The following is an 18,505-nucleotide window of genomic DNA, read 5'->3' as shown; positions in this document are numbered from 1 at the left end:
TTAAAGACTAACAAATTTTACAGACTAGTCTGGGATAAACCATTTAGCTGGGGGGATATAAGAGTGGCAGGAGGCTGGGCTAAACCATTCAGATCTGGGGGCAATGAGACTGGGTTGTACCGTTAGAAGAGAAACACTGGGCTCTACCATTTTTGTTAAAGGTGGGAGCAGTAGGCTGAATTATTTACAGGGCAGAGATGTGGCTGAACCATTCTGTTGCTGGGGGTGGGGGTGCTAGGATTGGGTTGAACCATTTTAAATAGGGGGAGTTAACCCATCCCATCCCATCCCATCCCTTCCCATTTAGGGTCAGGAGGAGGAAACATGGAGACAATGATAAATCTTTCAGTCTAGGTGTGTGGGAGCAACTGGGCTGAACTACTCAAGCTAAGAGAACAGGAGGGAAAGTGGACTAGAGATGGAACCCAAAAATCCTGGCATCTGACTCATACTCTTCCTGCTCTAACACACTAAACTTCACTGCCCTCCCAGAACTGGGACAGAACCCAGGAGTCCTGATTCTCAGCCCCTCACCACCCACTCCGAACCTACTGGTCATGTCAAACTTTACATTCTGTACAAGTTTTTCTCTTGTTAATTGATAACAGGCTGGGCCTGGCTTGGAGAGGGGGACTCCCTGCCCCCAATCAGCAGCCCCCGCTTCCATGGACGACTGAACCACATCACTGGGGTTAAGGGACTTGTCTAGCCACACAACAGTGCGTCTCTACTGCTCCGCGGCTCGCTGGGCGCTGCATGGTGCCGCGGGAGCCACTCTGGGCTGGGCGCTTCCGGCACTCGATGGTGAGGCCGGGCCGCCCCGCGCAGGCGCAGTGGTGAGGTGTCCCAGCTGCTGGCCGGGGCTGCATGTGAGCGCTGGGCGCGGTGACCGGCCATGCCGAAGGGGGGGAAGCAGCAGCCGCCGCGGCAAGAGTGGATCGGGGATGGGGAGCAGAAGGTCGGGGAGGCCGCAGGTGAGCGGACCGGAGCGGGGAGAGACAGGGCCGGGGGGGACTGGGGCAGGGGGTGGTTGGACCGGGCCGGGGACAGAGAACCGGGGACAGAGAACCGGGGGTGGTTGGACTGGAGGCGGGGGCGACTGAGAACCGGGGCGACTGGGCTGGGGCGGGGGCGCTGGGCCGGGTGGGATTGGGGCGGGGGTGGATGTACCATGCTGTGGGGAGGGGCACAGAACCGCAGTGGGGAGATATTGGGCTGGGGAGGACTGGGCCGGGACGGGCAGACTGAGAACTGGGGGTGACTGGCCAATGGGGGTACACAGGGCCGGGTGGGATTGGGCAGGGGTGGTTGTACCAGGCTGTGGGGAGGGGCACTGGGGTGGGGTGATGACAGAGAACCGGGGGTGGGGGGAGGGATTGGGCTGGGGAGGGGACTGGGTCGGGGCAGGCAGACTGAGAACTGTGGGGTGACTGGGTCGCGGGAAGTGCCGGGGGCGGAAGTACTGGGTGGGACTGGGCTGGCTGCGGGGGAGGGGACTGGATGGGACTGTGGTGTGTGTGTGGGGGGGGGGGGGTTAGAACCTGGCCAAGGAGTGGAATAAAAGCTGAGGGACTGAATTGGGCCAAAGCAGGGGGAGAAGGGGCTGGACCCTAAACTGGCTAAAGTGAGGGATGTGGGGGAAAAACCCCTGGAGGAAAGTGGGGGGGAGTGGAAAGGAGGTTAATGGGGAAGAGACTGGCGGGAGGGGGTGTCCTGGGGTTTGGCTACATGGGGAGGAGTGGAGCCGGAACCGAAGCCGGATTATTGGGTGGGAGGGGTTGGGTCAGAACCAGGTGAGACACTGGGGTGAACCAGGCTCGGAGGGAGGGAGCAATGGGATGAACCAGGCTCAGCCAGGGCTGATCTGGACTAAGGTGGGGGTGGAGGACAAGATGTGCCCACTCACAAGATGTGAGAACTGCCCCAGGTGGGACCCAGCCGGGCCTGGGCAGTGGAGAGAGTGGCTGTGGATAGAGAGGTCTGGAAGCCAGGACTCCTGGGTTCTATTCCCTGCTCACGGATGGGAATGGAGTCTAATGGATTAGAGCGGAGGGGCTGGGAACCAGGACTCCTGGGTTCCCTCCCACCCACCTGGATTAATCTCTCCTGACTTGTTTTAGACAAAGTGGTGAAGAAAGGCAAGAAGGACAAAAAGACCAAGAAGTCGGTAAGAAGTGGGACTGAGCCGAGCCATGCTGGGACGGGGGATGGGGGGTGGTGAGCTCTGGTACAGGAGCCTAGTGGGCAGGGCATTGGCCTTTAACTCAGGAGACCTCGGTTCACTTCTCTCTGTGCCTTAATATCTCCTCCCACCGTCTAGCTAGTTACATGGACTGTCTTTTATTGTGTGTCTGTGCAGCGCCCGGCACAACTGGGCCCTGATCTCAGCTGGGGCAGGGACGGTCTCTCCCTGTGTGTCTGGGCAGCGCCCGGCACAACGGGGCCCTGATCTCAGCTGGGGCAGGGACTGTCTCTCCCTGTGTGTCTGGGCAGCGTCCGGCCATGATCTCAGCCGGGGTTTGTCAGTACTAAAAATGGGGACAAGTAGCTGTCTCTCTCAGACCTCACTGCTAGGGGACAGGCAAGGGAAGGTGGCTGGATCTCCCATAGCACAGTGCAGTCTCCCATTGCGGGAGGGCGTGAGTGAAACAGGGAATGGTCACCAGCTGGAGTGCCCTTCCCTCACCACTGGGGCAGGGAGACTCCTGGGGGGCGGGGTGGGAAGCAGAGCTCTAATCTATCCCTGCTACCCTCCCCAGTTCTTTGAGGAGTTGGCCGTGGAAGAAAAACAAGTCAGCGAGCAGCAGGCTGTCATTAAAGAGAAGGAGCAGCAGCAGCAACAGGTGAGCAGCTAAAGCAGGGGGTTCTCAAATGGGGGGTCGGGACCCCTCAGGGGATCACGAGGTTATTACGTAGAGAGTCACTAGGTTATTACATGGGGGAGGTTGCGAGCTGTCAGCCTCCACCCCAAACCCCGCTTTGCATCCAGGATTTATAATGGTGTTAAATATGTTAAAAGGTGTTATTAATTTGTAAGGTGGGAGGGTGGGTTCACTCAGAGGCTTGCCGGTACAAAAGTTTGAGAACCACTGAGCTAAAGGAACTCCCCCGGACGGCTGCTGGATGTTATTGTAGGACCTACAATAACTATGCTGCTAGAAAGGGATGCCTTGCTTAACCAGGGCTACCCCGCACCACAGGTTCTCACGGGCTGTGTGCATGGGGGATATGATCCCCCCCTGACACGCCTCATCTCTGTCTCCCTCACCCCAGCTTCAACAACAGAAAAAGAAACGAGAGAAAAAGAAAGACAAGAAGAAGAAGGAGGCAGAGGAGGATGAGGAAGAGCAGCAGCTGATCGAGAAGCTGAAGAAGCTGTCGGCTCCGGGCAGCGATGAGGATGAGGAAGGTGAGACAGGATGAGGCTGGGGCCAGGACTCCTGGGTTCCATTCCCAGGTCTGGTAAGGGAGTGAGGGCTAACTGTTAGGGCGGGGGTGGGACCTGGAGGTCAGGACTCCTGGGTTCTGTACCCCCAAGACATTAATCTGGACAGCTGGCAGGAGCTCAACTTGCCACAGTTCCATGCCCTGGAATATGGTGTGTGAGGGGTTAACGTGGTGGGTAACGCCTGACGCAGGGGGGCAGGTGGACAGCGTCTGTGGTGCCATCTCCGGGGTGTAAAAAGCAGTACCATCCTGCCAGCAAGCCCAGAGGGGGGGCCCTCTCCAATCCCTCCTGAGACCTGCCCCATGGGATGGGAAGCACGGGCCTCTCTTCTCCATGGCCTGCCTTTTCCTAGCCCCTGCCCCATTGCACTAGCCCCTTCGCTCCAGCCCCTGCCCCCGTGGCAGGAGAGCCCAGCCCCACGTGCGTCAGCAGGGAGCTAGAGGATGACAACCCACCAGGAAGCCCTCTCCCTCCCATCCCAGATCTCCCAAGGCGCTGGAGGACCAAGAGCTCTATGGGGCTAGCTCCCCATGGCGGGAGCGGTTGTGTCTCCGTTCCATCGATCCCTAAAGTCCTTCTCTTGTTTCCTTTCCAGCGCCCGTTCCCGTCACCAAAGGCGGGAAGAAGAAGAAGGTGAGATTCGAGGCTGGAAGAGCCGCAGGGCTCAGGAGAGCTCTCTAGGCTTGGGCTGCAAGGGGCCCTGCACAAGGGGAATGGGCTGTAACGGGGGGTGGGCTGGAAGGAGCCCCAGGGGTTGGGGTTGTTGTCTACACACGGACTGTGCAGGGCCCTGCGCTGGGGAACGGGCTGTAGGGGACAGTCCTGCCCCGGTTGAGATGGGACCTGATGGGGCATCTACTTGAGGAATAGGTTGTAGGGGGGTGATCCTGCCCTGGGTTTCTCGGTGTGGGGGAGAGAGGAAGTGTCCACCCTTTGCTAACGACCTTGGCTTTACCTTCCCCCAGGGAGGGAATGTGTTTGCCGCCCTGAGCCAGGAGCAGAGTGAGGAAGAAGAGGAGGAGGAGGAAGAAGAGACGCCGAGACCTGCCAAACCCAACAAGAACAAGATCAACCAGGTTAGCTCGCTCGGATGAAATCCAGCACGGAGTGGGAGTGGGGACGTCTTCTAGTGGGTTAGAGCAGTGGGGCAGGGCAGGGGGTCAGGACTCCTGGGTTCTCTCCCCAGCTCTGAGGGGAGTGGGGTCTAGTGGTTAGAGCAGGGAGGGCTGGGAATCAGGACTTGCGGGTTCTATCTATCCCTAGCTCCGGCGGGGGGAGTGGGGCCTAGTGGTTTGAATAGGGAGGCTGGAAGGCAGAACTCCTGGATTCCCAGATCTATAGGAGGACAAGGAAATGGGGGAATAGCCCCTCCCAACAGCCTGGGAGATCATCCCCTCCCCCCCAAAGGGAGGGTCCAGGGGCCCCCTGTGCTGGAGCTGTTCCGTACCAGGCCTGGCCGGAGCCCAGGGGGATTAGACTGGGGGGGGGTCGCTCCTCCCCTGGGGGTGGGGTAACTCTTCCAGTGCCAAGTTGTGGGGCTGACGCGTTGCCCCTTGCAGGCCCCACCTGACGACAAAGAGGAGAAGCAGCCAGGGAAGAAGTTGACAAAGGACGACAAGCCAAAGGCAAAACAGGTCAGTCTCCCATTGCCCCCATGTTGCGTGGTTCCCATTGGTCTTAGCCGGGACGGGCATGGCTAGGTCTGGCGTGGATTGGAGCCAAGACTCCTGGGTTCTATCCCAGCTTTGGGAGGGGAGTGGGGGCTGGGAGTCAGGACTCCTGGGTTCTAGTCCAAGATCTGGGAGGAAGGGGCGGGGAGCTGAGAGCCAGGACTCCTGGGTTCTATTCCCCAGCTCTGGGAGGGAAGTGGGGGCTGGGAGTCAGGACTCCTGGGTTCTATTCCCCAGCTCTGGGAGTGGAGTGGGGGCTGGGAGTCAGGACTCCTGGGTTCTATTCCCCAGCTGTGGAAGGGGAGTGGGGAGCAGTGCGAGCTGGGAGCCAGGACTCCTGGGTTCTATCCCCAGCTCTTGAAGGGAATTGGGGTCCAGTGGGTTAAAGCCGGGGTGTGTGTCTGGGAGTCCCATTCGGCTTAGCCAACCAGCTGCATTATGAGCTTTGGCTCCGCTGGCCAGGGGTCTAATTGGGGCAGTGGGGCGGGGATGCTGGGCTGGGTCAGGTACAGTCAGAGACACCGCGTCTCACCGGGCCAGGATTTGCTCTGTGCTCTCAGCAGGACGAAGAGGACGATAAAAAGAGGAAGAGCAGGAAAAACGAGAAGAACAAAGGGAGGCAGCAGGTGCGAAGGTGGCATTTACAAGATTCAGCGGGATTGGCGTGTGGAAACCAGTGCCCCAGGGCTGCACTAGGGGGCGCTGTGCTGCAGGGAACAGGGTGCGGGCTCCGTAGGGGGCACTGTCCCCTCGCAGCCAGTGCTGGCCCAATGCCCCAGCGCTGCCCTAGGGGGCGTTGTGCTGCACAACATGTATCTGGTGTTAGGAACTGAGGTTATTGACTTAATCCGACCCTGCTGTCTATAAATGCTCTTGTTTCTCCCACGGCTCCCAGGGAGGAGGATCAGGCTTTGCTGTTCTGGCCCAGAGCGAGGAAGAGGAGGAGAGTGAAGAGGAACCCAAACCCAAAGGCAAAGCAAGCAAGGTGGGCAAGAGAAGTGCTGGGCGTGTGGCGTCTAGTGGGTTAGAGCAGGTGGGCTGGGAGCCAGGACTCCTAGGTTCTATTCCCAGTGCTGGGAGGGAGGGGTGTCTAGTGGTTAGAGCGGGAGTAATACATTTTTATGTTTTTAGAAGGTCTCTTTCTATAAGTCTATAACATATAACTAAACTATTGTTGTATGTAAAGTAAATAAGGTTTTTCAAATGTTTAAGAAGCTTCATTTAAAATTAAATTAAAATGCAGAGCCCCCCGGACCGGTGGCCAGGACCCAGGCAGTGTGAGTGCTACTGAAAATCAGCTCACGCATGCCATAGGTTGCCTACCCCTGGTCTAGTGGGTTAGAGCAAGGGGGGGACTGGGAATCAGGACTCCTGGGTTCTCTCCCCTTCAGGCAGAATGGCCCAGCTAGCTTTATGAGGGTTGGCTTCCCATGAATACTCCAGAATTGGCCTCATTGGTCTGATGTGGCACAGTGCAAAGGGAGGCCAGCATACCAGGCTAGATGGGCCCTTTCGTCTGATCCAGACAGGGAGGTGTGATACTGGGTTGGATGGGCCTATTGGAGTGATCTGGGGTCCCATGGAGGAAGGGGGGGCGGGATGCTGGTTAGCTGAGTGTCCTGAACTCCTTCATACTCCTCCTTCCAGACTGTGAATAAACAGACGGAATCCGGTGAAGCTGGGAAAAAAACAAAAGGAAAAAAGAATCAACCAGCCCAAGTGAGTGTTCATGGGGGGCTCCCTACTACTGGTGGACACTAGTGGGCGTTGTACTGCAGGGGCCAGGTGGTGGACTCAGTAGGGAGCATTCTCCCCTCATAGTCAGTGCTGGCCTCAGTGTGGCGCTAGGGGGCGCTGTGCTGCACAAAGAGTGTCTGTGCAATATCGCTGTGTGGCCAGTACCCAGCTGCCCCACCCCAGAGCTGGCTGCAGTTTGGCTCTGGGAGAGCGGTCCCTGCTCACTGTGATTGGATGAGCTGGCTTCTGTTCTGCTGCAGAATAAATCTGCTGCTCTGGAGTCCGAGGAGGAGGAGTTGGAGGAAGACGAGGAGGAGCCAGAGAAGAGCAAGGAGAAGCCCAAGCGAGGCAGCGAGCCCGTAAGACAATCCTCTCGGCGGCGGGGGTGGGTTTGCTCTGTTCAAACCGAACCGCATTCATTGGGCTGGCTCAGGTGTCAGACAACTTGGTGGGTTCTCAGCTCATTTCCCAGCATCCAGCTAGCCCCCAGTCCCTCACAGGCAACCTCAGTAGAGAGGCCCAGGGTGAACGGTCATGGAGCCAACCTCCCCTCTGCCCCCTGGAAGGGGATCACTGCAGAAGTAGGGCTGAGGCATATCAGAAGGGGATGAAGCTGTGGAACTGGTACCCAGGACTCCTGGGTTCTATCCCTGGCTCTAGGAGGGGAGTGGGGTCTAGTGGTTGGGGGGATGCTGGGCGCCTGGACTTTTGGGTTCTATCCCCGGCTCTGGGCGGAAGGTGTTATTGGTAACCAGCCTCCTGTGGTCGGTACAGCAGTCGGAGGAGGATGAGGAGGACGAGGGGGAGAAGAAGGACGATGACCCCTATGCTCATCTCAGCAAGAAAGAGAGAAAGAAACTCAAGAAGCAGGTGAGCTCTGGGTGGGAGGATCCTTCTTGGAGGGGTCGGAGCTTCTGCCAAACAGGCTTCTCCAACCCCTTGTGTGTGGTGATCACCCCCCTCCAGTGGGGTGGCTCCCAGCTGTCTTTTAGCCGCACTTCTTGTTCACATGCCAGTGTTCCCAGAATCCTTTGCAGCCATCCAGTTGGTACTGAAGCATCATAGGAATTGCTTGCGGGGGGGAGGAGAGGCTAACTCGTGTGGATCCATTTTGTGGGGGTCCCCCCACCCCCAGAGCGAGTCCTGGCCCGATAGGCTCCTCACTGGGGCACCCACCTAGCTGGGCATGATGGCCCCCAGGCAGGCTGGGTACTGGCGGTCCCTTGGCTGGGGCATCACCTCAGGCTCTCCCGCAGCTGGAGTTCGAGCGCCAGGTGGCAACACTGAAGGCAGCCAATGCGGCGGAGAACGACTTCTCGGTGTCTCAGGCAGAGATGTCCTCGCGCCAGGCCATGCTGGAGAATGCCTCCGACATCAAGGTACCTCCCCCACCCCCGAGTTTATTTGGAATGTGCCCACCTCCCGGCCCCCCACTCTCCCAGTATGGTCAGCAGTTGGTGTTTCCTGCTGTGATGCCTTCAGCAGCCATGTGGAAGGGGTTAATGTCCCATAATTTCACCCCCTTCTTTTCCCTCTCCTTCTCCCCTCCCATGTTGATGGAGTTGGTATTTCCCACTACAAGGAGGACCAGCAGCAGCATGGAAGGGGTTAAGCCCCTCCCTTCCCTCCATTGGTGGGTCTGGGTTGTGCCATATTGCAGGGGTTGGGTGGGAGACGGAGTTGAACCATGTGGTAAGAGGGGGATGGGAGTGGATCACACCACCTGATGGGGGTGTGAGGAGTGGACAGGGGGAGCAGGTTGTACCATGAGATGGCGGGGGCATTGGTGGTGGTGGCGGAGGACATAGTGGATTATACCATCTGGCAAGGATATAGAGTGGGTGACAGTTATATGGGGTCATATTATCTGGGGAGTGGGTTATGCCATCTGAAGGGGGGGTTGCACAAACGGGAGAGGAAATGGGTTGTACCAAGAGGTGGTCGTGGGGACCATTGGGTGGAGGGAGGGTCATACCATGAGATGGCAGGGTATTCTGGGGTGGGGGGGTGACTCCCCCAATGATGGGTCATACCACATCACACATCTGGCAGGGGGGAGGGTCATACCATCTTGTCCTGATCTCTCTCCTGTGTGGTTGCAGCTGGAGAAATTCAGCATCTCAGCTCACGGCAAGGAGCTCTTCGTCAACGCGGACCTGTACATTGTGGCCGGGCGTCGGTACGGCCTGGTGGGACCCAACGGGTAGGTAGATGGATGGAGCCCTCCCGGGGACGCTCTCCCCTCGCGGTCAGGGCTACCCCTGTGCGACGCTAGGGGGCACTGTGCTGCAGATTCCCCTTTGCTTCCTCCCTCCCTGCTTCACCCTTTCGTTCCCTCCCCCTTTGTAGGAAGGGCAAAACCACCTTGCTGAAGCACATCGCAAACCGGGCCCTGAGCATCCCTCCTAACATCGATGTGCTGCTGTGCGAGCAAGGTACATGGGGGCTGGGGGGAGCCAGGACCCCTGGGTTCTTTCCCCGGTTCTGGGAGAGGAGTGGGGCCTAGTGGTTAGAGCAGGGGAGGCTGGGAGCCAGGACTCCTGGGTTCTCTCCCTGCCTCCGGGAGGGACGTGGGGGCTAGTGGTTAGAGCAGGGAACCTTGCACTCACTGAGTCCTCTTCTGCCCCTACCTCCCCACCCCCAGAGGTGATAGCGGATGAGACCCCTGCAGTCCAGGCGGTGCTCAAGGCTGACACCAAGCGGCTGAAGCTGCTGGAGGAGGAGAAGCGGCTGCAGGCTCTGCTGGAGAAAGGGGACGACAGCGTGGCTGAGCAGTTGGAAAAGGTACTGGGGGGTGTGGGGGAGGGGTGGGGGGCAGTGGGGAAGGAGATAGCTGGGAGGGCGGGGGGCTTAGCCGCTGTGTACAGGTTTTTCTACCATTGCAGCTGCTGGGGAGAGGGGAGCAGGGTGGGGGAGTGCAAAGCGGGGGGGGAGTGCAGGGGGATGAAGGAGGGTTGTAGTAGTGTGGGGGAGCAGAGAGTGGGCAAGGGGGTGAAGCATGGGGGCAGTTGAGGGGTCTGGGGAGGGGGGAAATGGAGGGAGCCAGGGACTGTAGAGGAGGAGGCTCTAGCATCAGGAGGAAGCGAAGGCTTCCCGGTGAATCCGCCCGTCTCCCCCTCCGCAGGTGTATGAGGAGCTCCGGGCCACGGGGGCGGCCGCAGCGGAGGCCAAAGCCAGGCGCATCCTGGCCGGTCTGGGCTTCAACCCCGAGATGCAGAACCGGCAGACCAAGAAGTTCTCAGGCGGCTGGCGCATGAGAGTGTCTCTGGCCAGGTGAGGCTGGGGGGGCGGGGGCAGCATAATGGGCCCGTGATCCCACATGTGCTGACCTGGGTGAGTCCACGCAGTAGATCAGCTGGTGGGGGCGTGTCACACACCACCCACCCACACACTGGGGCACCTGCCCTGCTGGGGGCTGGGCTGAGACCCGGTAGCTCGTTACACCTAGAGGGGAAAGGCCCTGTGTCCCGTTCCCTGCTCCCCCTGATCCGGCCAGTCCCCTTGCCCTGGTGCAGTCCTGCAAGGAGCCACTAGGGGGCACCACTCACCCACCCCGTCTCCTTCAGGGCCTTGTTCATGGAGCCGACCTTGCTGATGCTGGATGAACCCACCAACCACCTGGATCTCAACGCCGTCATCTGGCTCAACAAGTGAGTCCCTTTCCCCTCAGTGCCGGGGCTCCCCGGCTCCGATCAGCAGCTGCCAGCTCTGGGGGGAGCCCGTTCAACGAGCAGCAACTGTATGGGGGTGGACCCCAGGAGTCCTACACAACTGGGACTCTGGGTGGGGGAATTGTGCTCAGCCCCTTGTGGGGCGAGGGGTCTCGCTGGCTGTCAGAGGTAGATGGGGGTGGGGGGCAGCAGTCGGGGTGGGGGTGGGGTTATAAGCTGTGTTGGGGGGAGGGGTTTTCTATTGTGGCAGGCTTTGGGCTCTGGGGGTTTCCCCCATGGGGCAGGGGTCTCAGCAGAGGGTCAGGATTTGGACTGGCTGGGATTCCCCCTGGTGGGGCGACAGGGAGGGTGCGTGGGTCCGGTTTTTGGGGGGGGTGTCAGAGGAGAGAGCCCCCATTTGTAGATTCCCCCCCACTGCTGGGCTAACTGAGGCTGCCCTACATCCCACCGTGGGGTGTACATTGGGGGTTCTGGCTCTGTCCCCTCCCCCTTGGCCGGGGTGTCCTTCCTAGCCGCGGACCAGGGTCCGTCTGTCTGTCTGATTCTCCTCTGTCCGTCCCCGGTTCACCTGCCCAGCTACCTGCAGACGTGGAAAAAAACTCTCCTCATCGTCTCCCACGACCAAGGCTTCCTGGACGACGTCTGCACTGACATCATCCACCTGGACATGCAAAAACTCTTCTACTACCGGGGCAACTACAGTGAGTTGGGGGAGCAGCTGGGGCAACTACAGTGAGGGGGAGGTAGAGGAACTATATGAATGGGGACCAGGGGAGCAGCTGGGGCAATTGCAGAGACTGATCTGCTCGGGGTGGGGAGGGGGGTTGGGTCACCCGGAGTTCTGAGCCCATCTGTAGGCTGGTTTGCCCCTAGATCTCCCTGCAGGGGTAGGGTTTGTGGGCTCTTGGTGCATCATGGGAGTTGTAGTTCAGTTGCCCCATGCCCCCATTCTTCCCTATGGACTGAGCTCCTTGGCCAAACTGTTTCCCATGATGCATCCCTCCCACTGAGCTGCCAGATTGCCTCATGGTAGCCCTGTGTCATAGTACCTCATGGGAGATGTAGTCCAGCCAGGGAGCTCAGCCCAGAGCATACAATGCGAGCGTGAGGTGCCTGAACTACAAGTCCCATGAGGTGCCGCAGGGGCATGTGAGAACCCCAAGTTTTCCATTGGCTGAAAACCCCGCTTTCCCCCCCCAAAAAAGAGTTTTGATGGGAAATTTTTGACTCGCCTGAATGGTGAGCTTCCTCCACAGGCCTCATTCTCTAGTTCTAGGAGTCGAGATCACTTTGTTTACATCCAGAGGGTCCCAGGTACAATCCCCCAGGGAGGAAGCGGGGCAGGGAGGGGAAGTGGCCGAGTGGGAAGTCGAACCCGGATTCTTGCCTCCCCCCCCCAGTCCCAGAGCAGCACCCTAACTACAACCTCTCACCCCCCATTCTGCCGCAGTGACCTTCAAGAAGATGTACCAGCAGAAGCAGAAAGAGCTGCTCAAACAGTACGAGAAACAGGAGAAGAAACTGAAAGACCTCAAGGCTGGTGGGAAGTCAACAAAACAAGCGGTGAGTCCTGAGATCCAGCCCCAGGGCAGGGGGGGACCGTCTGGTTGAGGGTTGAGGAATAGGATATGGGGCCTTTCCCCTCTAGGAGGCCACTGGCTTCAATCCAGCACTTTCCTACCTTGAATTTAGCCCCATCATGTTGACACAGGGAACTCATTGCTGCAGGATTTTACTGAATTAAGAATCTCTTTCCCAACAACAATGGGGTTAACACTCACCCCTCACGCTGAGGGTGGCAGCTGAGCCCCAGCTGGGTGTCACATGAAAATTATCCCTTCCTTGCCATGGGACTGTACTGCTCCCTGAGGTACAGTGTGGTGGATTGTACTTCTTTGGAGTCCGGAGTTAGGGAGTACCAAGCTAGATGGGCCTCCTGATCTGATGAGCTGGATTAGATGGGCACATGGGCTTGATCCAGAGTGGCAGGGAGGAGGCGAGATACCAGGCTAGATGGGCACATGGGTTTGATCTGGAGTGACAGGGAGGGAGGCGAGATACCGGGCTGGATGGGCTCATTGGTCTGTCGCTCTGTTCGTCTCCAGGAGAAGCAAACCAAGGAGGCCCTGACGCGAAAGCAGCAGAAATGCCGCAAGAAGAACCTGGATGAAGAGGCTAACGAGGCCCCTGAGCTGCTGAAGAGGCCCAGGGAATACACAGTGAAATTCACCTTTCCCAACCCGCCGTCGCTCAGCCCCCCGATTCTGGGCCTGCATGGTATGTCCCCACACAGTGTAGGGGGCCTTCACAGGGGCGCTCTCCCGTCACAGCCAGAGCTGACCCCAGTGCCCCAGCATGACACTAGGGGGCACTGTGGCATTATTAGAACTCCCCTGGGGTATGAACCCTGCTGTCTTGGCCAAATCTAATCCTCCCCCTACACACACACCACGTCCATTCTGTCTCCCAGATGTCTGCCACGCTGTGGCCACAAATGGACACCGGATTCCCCCTCACTTCCTGCCCCAAACTGTTGGGTGACATTGCCGTGCACCTGTTCTCCAGCCATCCCACCCCAGAGGTGGCTGCATTTCAGCACCCGGTGAGCGCCCCCTTTTCATCCTCTGAGGATACAGGATGCTGAGGAGTTTTCATTCTGACCCCGGTTTCCCAGGGGCCCCAGAGCTGAGTGGTGCGTTATGGGCAGGTCCCCCTGGAGCACTGTCCAGCAGTTGTGCACCCGCACCCCTCACCCTCCTCCCTGCCCCTTCTCCGCAGGTGTCGTGTTTGGCTATGAGGGACAGCCGCTGCTGTTCAAGAGTCTGGATTTTGGGATCGACATGGAGTCTAGAAGTGAGTGACCGGCCGGTGTTTGAGAGACCCTACAATAACAAACTGACCTGCGCACAGCCCCAAAACTCCCTCTGCCTATAGCCCCAGCGACGCTACGAACCAGGGTGTCCAGGCTGCACCTGTGGGCAAGACCCTGTAATAACCTCACCCAGTAACTCGATGATGATGAACTAGTTGGTGCAGGCACAGCGCTCCTGAGAGACCCTACAATAACAAACCTGCACACAGCCCCAACACCCCTACGACAATGAATTGGACTGTTCAGCCCCAGGAAAGACCCTACAGTAACAGCCTGCGCAACCCCCCTCGCACCCCTGAGAGACCTTAAAATAACAAACCAGCCTGTGCAGCCCCCTAGGAACCTCAGGAGACCCTACAATAACACACTAGCATGCCTGAGAGACCGTACATAACAAACCAGCCCGCGCAGGCTCTGTAGCATCCCGAGAGATCTGACGTTAACGAAGCGGCCCTCTCAGCACCCTCGAGAGACCCTACAATAACAAGCCCCCACACACAGTCGTGGAGCGGGTAGTGGGGAGTCCGATGCTAATGAATCAGTCCCAGCAGAGCCCCCGTGCTAACCCACCGCCTCCCTGGCCTGGTTGAGTCACTGATGGCTGCTCTCTCTCCCCCTCTCAGTCTGCATCGTGGGGCCGAACGGCGTAGGGAAGAGCACACTGCTGCTGTTGCTGACGGGGAAGCTCACACCGGTAAGGGGCCCTTCCCGGAACCCCCGAATCCAGACTCAACCCAATTCTGTTCTCCCTCAGTGTGTCTTCAGTTGGGGACAGGATTCCCCTTCCCTCCTGTCCTAAACTGCTATGCAGCGCTTCCCCCAGCTGCCCCACCCCAGAGGTGGCTGCGTTTCAGCGCTGGGTGAGCAATCCCTATGCTGTGTCGCTGTGCGGCTCTTCCTCAGCTGCCCCACCCCAGAGGTGGCTGCATTTCAGTGCTGGGTGAGGGCTTGCTGTGTGCTGTTAACACACTAGAGGGCAGAGGAGAGTAGTATCCATTCACCCCTTTCTCTTCTCCTTTCAGACAAGAGGGGAGATGAGGAAAAACCACAGACTAGTAAGTAATAACGGGACCAAAATGCTGAGGTTTGTGGGGGTAGCAGAACCCGATTGATTGGGGCACCTGCAGAGCTGGGGGGCAGCCCAGGGCTGGGATAGCAGGGGGGCTGCACATTGGGATTGGGGGCACTGGCAGAGCTGGGGGACGCCCAGGACTGGGATAGCAGGGGGCTGTGTATTGTGGGGTACTGGCAGAGCTGGGCACGGGGAGGCCAGGGCTGGGATAGCAGGGGGGCTGCAGGTTGGGATTGGAGGCACTGGCAGATCTAGGGGGGAGCCCAAGGGTGGGATAGCGAGGGGGGGGGTGCACATTGGGACTGGGGGCATTGGCAGAGCTGGGGGGAGCCCAGGGCTGGGATAGCACGGAGCTGGAGCTGCAGGTTGGGATTGGAGGCCAGGGCTGGGATAGCAGGGGGCTGCAGGATGCAATTGAGGGGCACCAGCAGAGCCAGGGTGCGACAGGGAGGGGAACCGGCAGCAAGGGGGCGGTGCTTTTGAGTGGTGACTCCGCCCCTTTCTTCTCCCCGTAGAAAATCGGCTTCTTTAACCAGCAATACGCCGACCAGCTGAACATGCAGGAGACGGCGACCGAGTACCTGCAGCGCAACTTCAACCTGCCCTACCAGGACGCCCGCAAGTGCCTGGGGCGCTTTGGCCTCGAGAGCCACGCCCACACCATCCAGATCTGCAAGCTCTCCGGTACGGGGGCGGGGCCTCAGGGAGGGGGCGGGACTGTGGGGCTCTAGGGAAGACTTGGGGTTGAGTATACAGAGTAAGCGGCAGGGCCTGGAGAAGTGGGGGGGCACCCAGGGCAGGTGGGGGTTGGGGCCGGGGTCTGGGGAACCAGGAGAGGTGGGGGGCACGGGATGGGGGAGGGCACCCGGCAGTTTAAGTTGGAGGTGGGAAGAGCTTGGCTGTCCGGGGTGGGGGATGATGCAGACAAGTGGGGAGGGGGCTCCCTGTCTCATCCCTCACCCCGCCCCACTTTCTCCCTTCCCCCCAGGCGGCCAGAAGGCTCGCGTGGTGTTTGCCGAGCTGGCCTGCAGAGAGCCCGATGTCCTCATTCTGGTGAGTGTCTCTGGGGCGAGAGGTGGGACAGGGCCCCGGAGAGCACCAGGCCCAGTGGGTAGAGCGGGGGGTGGGGCTGGGAGCCAGGACTCCTGGGTTCTATCCCCGGCTCTGGAAGGGGAGTGGGATCCAGTGGGTTAGAGTGGGGGAAGAGGGGGTGCTGAGAGTCAGGACTCCTGGGTTCTCTCTGGGATCTGCCCCTTCGCCATCTCAGCCCATTGTCTCTTCCCCAGGATGAACCTACCAATAACCTGGACATCGAGTCCATCGACGCCCTGGGTGATGCCATCAATGAGTACAAAGGGGGTGAGTGACATCAGCGGGCGCTTGGACCGGGCTGGAAGGGTCCATTGGCCTGGTGGGGAGGGGATTCCAGGCTGGAACAGTCCATTAGTTTGGTCGGGGAGGGAATTCTGGTCTGGAAGAGCCCATTGGTGTTGGGGGGGGGGGAGATTCCAGTCTGGAACGGCCCATTGGTCTGGTCCAAGGGTGGGGAGAGGGAATTCTGGGCCAGAAGGGTCTGTTGGTCTGGTCTGGGGCTGGGACTGGGACTGGGGTGGGAATTCCGGGCAGGATGGGTCCATTGGTCTGCTCCGGGGGGAAGGGAGGGAATATATGAGGCTGGATGGGCCCCATTGGTCTGTTCCGAGGGGAGGAGGTTGAAAACCCTTCCTATAATGCCCCTCACCGAGTGACACCACCCCACAAAAGGGCCTGCACAAACTACCCAGCATGCATTTTCCTGGGCGATACCATCTCACAGACGGGGGAGGAGGGGCATATGTTTGAGGGTATTTCCCACCTCTTGGAATGGGGGATCCCCCTGCTCCCCTAACCCCCCCGCTTCCCCTTGCAGCCGTCATCATTGTGAGCCACGACGCCCGGCTGATCACGGAGACCAATTGCCAGCTGTGGGTGGTGGAGGAGCAGAGTGTCGAGCAGATTGACGGTGACTTTGATGACTACAAGCGCGAGGTGCTGGAGGCCCTGGGCGAGGTCATCATCAACCGGCCCCGCGAGTGAGGCAGGGGCGGGGCCTCCCAAAGCTCCTCCCTCCCCATGATGGACTCTCCATTCACCCGCCTGCCCCTTTGCAGCAGGACTTTTGTGCAGCTGGATAGCGGAGGAGGCGTGGCTATAAGGATGGGGTGGGGCTCGGCTTTGGGGGTGGGGCTAAACCTGTGAAAGGGGGGGGATTTTGCCACCCGCTTCCTTTCTTGGAAGGGCCACCGATTATTTATATGAAGGGCAGGGGGGGCTGGTTTGTATTGGAATGGTCTTTTCTGGACCAGGCGGGGAGCGGACTGTGCCCCATTGCTGGACTCTTCTCTCACACACACACCCCCCCCAGCTGCTCCGAAGATGGTTCAAGCCTCGTTCTGCTTCCGTGTCACAGGATTCAATTAAAACAGGAAGAAAAAAAGTGGCTGGTGGTGGCTTTGATTGTGCGGGGGAGGGGATTCATCATGGCCGGTGAGGTTGGGGGCGGAGGGTGTCTGTCCGGCCCACTCACTCCTTCAAGGGGGCAGAGGGGAGCTGGGGCCACTTCTGCCCATGTGGCTGATGGGGAGGGGGTGTTGGGAGCAGGGTGCCTGCCCTGCTGGTGGCTGGGATGAGCCCCCACAACTCGTGACGCACATGGGGCCAATGGTTGACTGGGATGGATCCATCTGTGTTAGTGCCATAGAGAGGGAAAGGCTGAACCATGTAGAACGGGGTGCAGGGTCTGGCACTTGCACCTCTCTCTCCCTTGCAGACTTGGGTACTGGAGCAGCATGGGCCCAGTGTGGGGCTGATCAGCAGCTCTGCCACCTGGCAAACTTGTGCCAGCAGTGGGCGGTTCAGGCCACCTCTCTGGGTGCAGGCTCACAGCTGTGTTGGTGAGGAAGGAAAAAGACAAGTCAGGGGTGGGGGATAAAATCATGCCCCATGTGGGGGCTGGGATTTCACTACAGCAAGCGGAGGGGTCCTCTGGGTCCCTCTTCGACCCATTCTGCTCATGTGGGCCTGGGGTCCCAGAAGCCAGCGGGGGAGGCTGCTAAACAGTAGCCAATTTCACTCCAGTAGCCAATTTTTCTCCCTTGAGTCTCTTTAGAACCCTCAAAAGGAATGGGGGGGGGGCAGACTAGCCCCCTGCCCTCATTTCATATCCCCCTTGGGCCTAGTTTGACACACTGGTATTGGGGTCATGGAGATCAGGGTTGACACTGTTGTTCTTAACCAGGCCTGACCTTAGCCCAGGCCTGCTTGAATTCCAGGCCTGTGTGTTTGGGCTAAGCCGGGGGGCTCTCCCCTTTCAGACCTTTTCCAGTCCACAGGGTTGCTATGGTGTCATCTGACAAACTTACTATCTACAGCTTTTATCAATTAGGATAAAATCATAGCCCCAATTCTCAACTGGCTGGAGCAGAGCCCAGCCCCCCAGTGTCCTGCTCCCTAAATCAGGGGTTCTCCACTGTTCCAGGCTACTGTACCCCTTGCAGGAGGCTATTTTGTCATCTCACTCAAAAATGACTTGCTCACAAAATCAGATGCAAAACTTGCTTTCTCATTTTTACCATATAATTATAAAATTGTTCTTACATTGCAGCATATAGAGCAGTATAAAGCCATTGTATGAAAGCTTAGTTTGTATGGACGTGCCTAGTGCTTTTTTATGGAGCCTGTTGTAAAACGAGGCAAATATCTAGAGGAGTTGATGTACCCCCATGGAAGACCTGGGTGCACCCTGAGGGGGGTGTGGCCCCCTGCATGAGACCCACTGCCTTACGTGAACCAGTCCCTGGGAGCTGAGCCCAGGCTGGGCAAGTGTAGACACCCTCTTGTCCCCTTGCCAGCACAGTAGCCTGGTGCCCTCGGAGCCGCAGCCCCCATGTTGAGCTCTGCCAGGCCTATTCAGCCCTCGGTGCATCCTGCTGTTACCCTGCTTCTGTTGGGAGCGTGTCTGTTCCTTCAGCTGCTCTCCTTTAGCACTTGATTCTA

At 58.9% G+C, this 18,505-nt stretch overlaps 1 protein-coding gene across 4 annotated transcripts; it reads left to right on the top strand.

The window, feature by feature from the left end:
* The first annotated feature begins 384 nt into the window (after positions 1-384).
* ABCF1 (ATP binding cassette subfamily F member 1) lies at positions 385-16,939 on the top strand. 4 transcript variants are annotated; one of them, XM_039501647.1, is made up of 28 exons: positions 385-974; positions 2,121-2,167; positions 2,760-2,843; positions 3,274-3,409; positions 4,044-4,081; positions 4,414-4,524; positions 5,008-5,082; positions 5,682-5,744; positions 6,014-6,103; positions 6,766-6,837; positions 7,116-7,214; positions 7,630-7,725; positions 8,112-8,234; positions 8,958-9,058; positions 9,205-9,290; positions 9,500-9,639; positions 9,980-10,128; positions 10,422-10,505; positions 11,103-11,227; positions 11,977-12,089; positions 12,632-12,803; positions 13,305-13,379; positions 14,022-14,092; positions 14,421-14,453; positions 14,986-15,154; positions 15,459-15,523; positions 15,757-15,829; positions 16,380-16,939. In XM_039501647.1, exons 1-28 carry the CDS (start codon positions 896-898, stop codon positions 16,544-16,546), a joined length of 2,736 nt encoding a protein of 911 aa, XP_039357581.1. In that variant the 5' UTR covers positions 385-895; the 3' UTR covers positions 16,547-16,939. The 4 variants fall into 4 exon arrangements, with proteins under 4 accessions (XP_039357581.1, XP_039357580.1, XP_039357582.1 ...); XM_039501646.1 differs by having other exon boundaries at positions 386-974; positions 4,044-4,076; positions 4,412-4,524; positions 5,679-5,744; XM_039501644.1 differs by having other exon boundaries at positions 387-974; positions 5,679-5,744.
* The last annotated feature ends 1,566 nt before the right edge of the window (positions 16,940-18,505 follow it).

This window comes from Mauremys reevesii, linkage group 15 (assembly GCF_016161935.1).
Source record: "Mauremys reevesii isolate NIE-2019 linkage group 15, ASM1616193v1, whole genome shotgun sequence".
NCBI lineage: Eukaryota > Metazoa > Chordata > Testudines > Geoemydidae > Mauremys > Mauremys reevesii.
The sequence above is the reverse complement of the archived record's forward strand: the minus strand, read 5'-3'. Positions and strand labels throughout refer to the sequence as shown.

Excerpts from the sequence above, each read along its gene's own strand:
- ABCF1 (XM_039501644.1), top strand. The coding sequence starts at position 896 with ATGCCGAAGGGGGGGAAGCAGCAGCCGCCGCGGCAAGAGTGGATCGGG. Across the intron at positions 975-2,120 it reads GAAGGTCGGGGAGGCCGCAG|ACAAAGTGGTGAAGAAAGGC; the intron begins GTGAGCGGACCG and ends GACTTGTTTTAG. Across the intron at positions 10,506-11,102 it reads GCCGTCATCTGGCTCAACAA|CTACCTGCAGACGTGGAAAA; the intron begins GTGAGTCCCTTT and ends TCACCTGCCCAG.